At 56.5% G+C, this 6,774-nt stretch overlaps 1 protein-coding gene across 1 annotated transcript; it reads right to left on the reverse strand.

Annotated features, from left to right (window-relative positions):
• Positions 1 to 1,021: 1,021 nt before the first annotated feature.
• LOC104510127 (ubiquitin-associated protein 2-like) lies at positions 1,022 to 6,514 on the reverse strand (the record flags this gene model as incomplete). The annotated part of the gene is made up of 6 exons (XM_010152281.1): positions 1,022 to 1,170; positions 1,953 to 2,144; positions 3,087 to 3,154; positions 4,491 to 4,598; positions 4,682 to 4,781; positions 6,285 to 6,514. Coding segments are annotated over 6 exons (794 nt in total), but the record flags the coding sequence as incomplete, so codon positions are not given.
• Between the last annotated feature and the right edge of the window lie 260 nt (positions 6,515 to 6,774).

Genomic DNA, 6,774 nt, shown 5'->3' on the forward strand with positions numbered 1-6,774 from the left:
ATGCTCAGATCTTTATTAGGTGGAGGAAGGGCTATAAAGAAATGAAACTCCCAAAACATTCACCGCACGGGTGCAGGACGAGGACCCGGAGTTGCCTCTGGGGGCTTGATTGAACCAAAAGTGGGGAGGGGCAGGTGAAGTTTCCAGCCAGTACCTCTGGCTTTCCTGGTCAGGGTGGCTCAGGGCAAGAAGAGGTACAAGACACAGCTTATGCTTTTATTTAAGAAACCGCTACATAGTTTTTGCCTCTAATGATGGAAAGGAGGACCCAGGGCACACTGAGCCATCCAAAGTCTCTTGCTAGAGAAACAAACAAACAAACAAACAAACAAGAAAGAAAACCCTGCCTTGTCTTTTCGTTATTCAGAAACTGAAAATTAGGGTGAGGCTGCAGCTCAAGGCCAGAGTGACCAAACTGCCCCGGAGAGTTTGTCTTCCACAGCGAGAGGGAGGGGGGAGACGAAAGAGAGGGGGAGGCCCCCAAAACGTGTTTGTCGTTTCCCTCTTTAAGGTAAGAGCTCTACTGGGGGCTGTGGGCAGAAATCAAACCAACGGGACACAGGTCTGGATTCTTTTGGGTTTTGGGTTTTTTTTGGGGATGGGGCAGGACTCCTTATTGGCCAGAATGTAGAACGACTAAAGTAAACAGATGGGCTCCAGCTCCAAGAAAGTGGCGCGGTTTGTCTCTGACGGAGGTATAAAGCCCATAGAGCTCAAAAAACCAAGGAAGGATGCCCTGGTGCAGATGGGAAATGAATAATTAGTTTTCCTACCAAGAAAATAAAAGAGGCCGCAAGATGCAGAAAACCACATTTAGGCTCTATTACATTTACAAATACATACATAAATATATTACATACAACAGCAACTCAAAGAGGAAGCGGGCGAGTCACACAGAGAATGGCTGGCTGGCTGCAGTTCTCCCCGCGCAGACGTTTGGCTGAGCAGTTACTTCTGCTCCTAATAACTCCAGGAATGGGCTTAGGCTTTTTTCTTTTTCTTTTTCCCCTTTCTTCTCTTCTTTTTGCGTTTTTCTCCTCCTTTCACTCTCTCTCCCCCTCCCCCCTTCCAGATTTAGCTTGTCCAGTATGGAGAAGTGCCATAGGCGGTTTTGGTAGCCTGAGACTTTTGCTGCATGGTGCTGGGTTGGTTGCGCTGGCCAGACCCACCCTGGAAACGGGAAAGGAAGGAGACATGGGCATCAGTGCTCCCAGGAAGACGAGCCCCTCCGAATGGCACCAGAAGAGCTGCCGCCCCAGGGACAGCCCTGACAGCCCCCAGCACGGGGATGCTCCCCCACAAACGGGTCCGTTTCTGCTCGGCAGCATCTCCGCCTCTCTCAACACAGGACCGGCAGCCACAGAGACACCGAGCAGGAGCGCGGGACGCGCCCCTCACCCCCCACCCGAGACACCTTCGGGCACACGGCAGGAGAGGAGCAGCACTGGGGGCAGCAGCGGAGCTCTCTCAAGGTGAACAGAGACCAGGGATGTCACACCCTCGCAGAGGGAAGTCACCCGTCCTGCTGCGGCTCCTAGGCACAACGCTCTGTTCCTTCAGGGAACGTTCAGAGCGAGGGAAGGACACACATGGGCTGTTGAAACCAAATGAGGGATCAAAGCCGACACACAGCCTGCAAGGGGTGCGTGATTTTCCCCCCGAGTTACAGCCCGAGTCGGCTGCCCAGCTGCTCTGGCCCCAGCATACACTGGTGCGTGGGGTCGCTTCTCCCCAGGGCCAGGACTCGGCCCGTCCCCTGGCAGAACCTCTTGAGGTGCCGTCCCCAGGCTGGTCAACATCAGGGCGCCTGTCAGGCTGCAGTCGGTGCCAAGGCCCTTTCCCAAGGAGCAGAGCAAAAGCTGAGGGAAGCAAAGCCCCCCAAGGCCCTGCTGGCGTGGGGGTGGGAGCAGCCGGCCCTCAGGCACGCTGCCAGGCAGAAGCGGCCCACTCACCTGCCCGTCCTGCTGCAGATGGTGATGCAGCATCTGGGAATGAGGCTGCTGATGCGCAGGTAGGATATGGAGGAACGGGGCTGGAGCGTAACCTGGGGCAGCACCAGGGTTCAGGGGCCCGGTCGATCCGAGAGCAGAGGGCAGGCTGAAAGGAGGCGGTGTGCCAGCGTGGAATCCCTGCTTGTCAAACGTCTGCACAGGGGGCGAGGGGGACGGCGTCAGAGGCTGGTGTGAGCAGCCCCACGGTGACCCGACGCGAACAAGAGTGGCCCAAACACACATCGCCTGAACCTTTCACCAGCCCCGTGAGCAAGCCAAGTCCCATCGAGTACCTGCAAACACTTCAACGGATGAGCTCCAGCTCCTGTTCTCACCCCTATTGCACGCCTCTGGCTTTTGATTTCAGCTTTGTTTATACAGCTACCGTGTGCCTTTTTCCCCTGACCTCTCCTCACTCCGTGGCACACGGATGGCAGCAGCTGCCTGGAATCCGCCCTTCACGCATTGCGGGGGCTCACCCTGGCATGGCTTGACCTAGCCAGGGCAGCCCAACAAAAACGCAAGAACTGGCAGTGAGATTGTCCTCCCTGGGGCCAAAGCTGTAAGCTTTGGGTCATAGCCAGACACCGAGTCCCCACCTGAGGGTGCAAGGATGGGAAGAGAAGAGCTGCACGTAACCCCACTGCACTCCACAGCTTGCCAAACGCTTTCTGCTTTCCCTGGGAAGCTGTACACAGAGCAAAGGCCACAGGAGAGCGTGGCACAGGGGCCCGGGGTGTTAGGGATGGGCACTACCGACCGCTCTCTCTGCGGAAAAACAAACGGCCTCATCTGCTTGGGGGCTATTCTGACGAAAAACGCTCTTTGTTTCCAGCTGGGACACAGGACGTGCAGGCAGCGTAGAGCACTGTGCCGCTGCCACCCGCTGCATCAGCAGCTGACCCATCGGAAGTGGTGGGACAGAGGCCGAGATCCCTCTCCAACAGCAAACAGAGCCAGCGTAAGAAATGCCACGGCCTGCTGAGCCCACGACCAAGCGACCGGCCTGGGAAAGGGCCCAGCCGCCAGCGCTCCGCAGGGGCAGCCGTCGGCCTGGCCCAAAGCCCTGAGGGAGGAGGGTCCAGTGCTGCTCACCTGAGTCTTGTTATAGACTGAGCCACTGATGTCAGGCACACCTGTGTTACTTGAGGTCACGGAAACACCTGGAAAACAACAAAAAGCCACCAACAATGAGCCACTCACCCACCGCACGCCCTGCTGCTGCTGCTGCTGCCAGCCCGGTGACTCGCCCCATGCTCACACCCCCACGGCACCCCACACAGGAACAGGGGAAGGGCTTGGTTCCTCCCTCCCCCTGCAAAGCAGGAAACCAGCCCACTGGCATAAATCACCCACGTCCACGACCCAGCAGTTCCCGCTGGATTCAACGCACGTCACCAGGCAGCAGCTGGCTGCACCAGTAGTGAGATGTGGGGTGGGACTCAGCATCTCCTACACATTTGTCCTTTTCCATCCCACAGAAGAGTGAGGTCTGCAATGGCTCTCTGCCCCAGGAGAATGAGGACCACCGATTCAGCCTGGCTTCTACCCGCGCCGGCTGGGGCCACAGCAGGCTCAGAAACTCCCCCCGCTCACCAGCCAGGTGACTCTCAAAGCAGCCACTTGGTCACAGCCTACATCGTAAAGACTGGCTCTGATCCTTCTGCGGGGGTCAGAATAAAGCCGGCGGTTCCTTTGGCCAGTGAATCAGAGGCCTGGGCTCAGGGGTGCGCACTGCTCTGAGCTTGAACCCTTCCTGCTCGCTTTTGGATTGTGCCGCCACAGAGCAGAGTGTGGTCAGCTCTTGGCTGAAGACAGGCCAGCGGGTGTTTCAAATGCACAGCAAAGGCTTGGTACGCGCTTAAGCCCCAGGATGAACTCGTTAGTGCTAAGCGGCTCAGCATACGTGTCTCGGGTCTAACCAGCGTGTGCAGGATAAAGCTTTGGTATAAGCTGCACAAATGCTGCAGCCTTTGCAGTCACAAAGGCCACACTTCCAGGCATGACACAACGTGGTGAGTGACAGGGCATACAGAGAGCAGCTGAAACGACAGCCCGCAGGTGTGTGAACTGCCCTGCTCTCCTCTAGCACACGGCTACCGCCCGTGCCTACCAAGACACTCCAACTCTAGTCATGACTTGGCAGAGGACCATTTCAGCAGCATCCAGCTGCTGAGGCTTCACAAACACGGGATGGCTGTGGGACCACTCCTCTTTGGCCAAGAAAACTTTGGCAGAGGAGAGCTCCCCATTTCTGCTGGGCAAACTGTGGACAAAGCTGCGCATCAGCCACGCAAATCCTTACGCCAAGTTCAGCCGTGAAGTTCAGAAGGAACATTTGGGCCATTAAAAAAGCATTTTGTGACCGGGAGATGGAGAAACAGCTTGGATCGTGATCCCCTTTACAGCTGGCTGCTGTGTTGACCGCACCACACTGGCAGAACTGGGAGTTTGCCCTACTAAATCCCTTCCAGAGCAACCTCAAGTCACATGTGTTACCTTTCCCAGGTCCAGTGCCAGCAGATTTGTTTTGTGCTTGAGATGACCCACTGTAGCCTCCTTTGCTGTAATCTCCAGCTGCCGTTCCCTGCGTTAAGTCATCGTAGCCTGCCGGTGTGACCAAGACAAGGGGTTAGAGTGTGCAAGCAGCTCGGCGGGCGCCCAAGGGAAAAGCGCAGCGGTCCGCGTACCTGCCCCGTAGCCGTGCTGCCCGTAGCTACTCGCTTGCTGGAAAGGAGTCGACGCGGTGCTCAGGTTGACTCCGTGCTGTTTAGCAGATGCTGGAGGTACCTGGACGAAGGGAGGGAAAAGGCGGTGCTGGGAGCCAGGAACAGCAGAAGAGCAGATCCCTCTGCCACCTGGTGAGGAACCCGAGGGGAATTTTGACCTGGAGTTGGGAGCACTGGGGTGACAAGGGACGTGGCACTCGCGCTTCCAGCAGTACGTTGCCCAAGTGGCTTTGGGCGAGCCCCAGGTTTTCTTCTGGAGCCCCTGACGGCAGTGCACCCCGACTGAGAACAGGCTGCCTGTTTCTGACAGTCCACAGAGCAGGAGGTTCGCGTGTTTCCTAGGGAGGTGATCGATCGATAGACCAATCACATCTATCTCATTCCCAACCCTCAGTCCTTCCCTGGTTCCCAAGAAGTAGACACTTTCTGACACACACTGACCGAGAGCAGCGAACTCTTACCCACAGGCCCAGGAAGGAGCAACCACGCTGCTCTTCCTCCAGTACCAAAGGAAACACCAACTCCTGGCTGGGGCTGTTCCATCAAACACAGTCCTACCAGGGCCTAAGGTAAGCTCATCTGCCCTTCTGCCCAGAACATCACCTCTTCCCAAATAACCTTCTTCCTCCTGAGGCTGCCAGCGCTGCTCACTGACTTAATGGGGTCTCCCCACACCCTCTAAAGGATTGCCTAGGCACTCTCAGCTCCCTGACTCAGCTTTGGGTCTCCCCTTGACTCTCCAGAGCCTAGAAAAGGCTCTCAGCAACACGAGTTCAAGAGCCGTAGCTGTCGGGGGTTTACAGGAACCTGTGTAGGAGTCCGTGAGTTCTGGCCTTTTACGTTTCCTCTTTTCTAGGGGAAGGGACTGCAGCTATTTTCTCATGCTTGCACGTTTCTTGAGATCCCTTGTGGACTGGAGAAGATGACACTACTTTGCACTCGTGAGACCCCACCTGGAGTACTGCCTCAGGCTCTGGGAGCCCCGACAATGAAGGACATGGGCCTTTTGGAGAGAGTCCAGAAGAGGCCACGAAGGTGATCAGATGGCTGGAGCCCCTCTGCTATGGGGACAGGCTGAGCGAGTTGGGGGTGTTCAGCCTGGAGAAGAGAAGGCTCCGGGGAGACCTTACTGCGGCCTTTCACTGATTCAAGGGGTCTTACAGGAAGGATGCAGACAGACTCTTTACCAGGGCCTGTAAACTTTCTACCCTTTGCCTGTAGGACGAAGGGTGACAGTTTTAAGCTGAAAGAGAGTAGGCCTAGATTGGATGTAAGGAAGAAATCCTTCGTTGTGAGAGTGGTGAGGCACTGGAACAGGTTGCCCAGAGAAGCTGTGGATGCCCCATCCCTGGAGGTGTTCAAGGCCAGGCTGGATGAGGCTTTGAGCAACCTGACCTAGTGGAAGGTGTCCCTGCCCATGGCAGGGGGGTTGCAACTAGATGGTCTTTGATGTCCCCTCTAACCCAAACCGTGCTGTGATTCTAAGGTGTAGAAGGTTTGGGCTGGAGAGAGCAACGCCAGAGAGGCACGAAGGGCAGGCTGCAGTTTAGGCTCTCGTACTTACAAACATGGTGGGCCCGTACTGGAATGCACTGGGTACACCGGGCACACCAGCGTAGTAAGGTAACCCAGTGTAGCTGTATCCCGGGGGCAGGGTCGGGTTGAGGAAGGGCTGCTGCGCTGTATGGTGAGTCTGCGTCTGGTTCTGCTGTGGCTGGGCGAGCGTGGTAGCAGGAGCAGGGGAGGCAGAATCCCCACGGCCAAATTTTGGTACGTCACCTGCTAAAGAAAGAACTGATCAGAAAAGCTACCGAAGCCGCTCCAAAAGTGCAGGCTTCGAAGGGTTCACATCCTCTGAATGCAAGCAGACAAGACCAGAAGAGAGCACATCCTCCCCCTGAAAGCCTGCAGCTGCTCATGGGAAGCGCTCTCCTGGTCACTACCTGGAAGCCACAGGCACGTTGCCTGTTCATGGCACAGAACTCAGTGCCATGGCTAATCCCTTGGCAAAAGGCAGTCCCAATACTTACCTCACGAGAGCAGAGCAGAGGGGG

This window comes from Eurypyga helias, unplaced genomic scaffold (genome assembly GCF_000690775.1).
Source record: "Eurypyga helias isolate BGI_N326 unplaced genomic scaffold, ASM69077v1 scaffold14125, whole genome shotgun sequence".
Lineage (NCBI taxonomy): Eukaryota > Metazoa > Chordata > Aves > Eurypygiformes > Eurypygidae > Eurypyga > Eurypyga helias.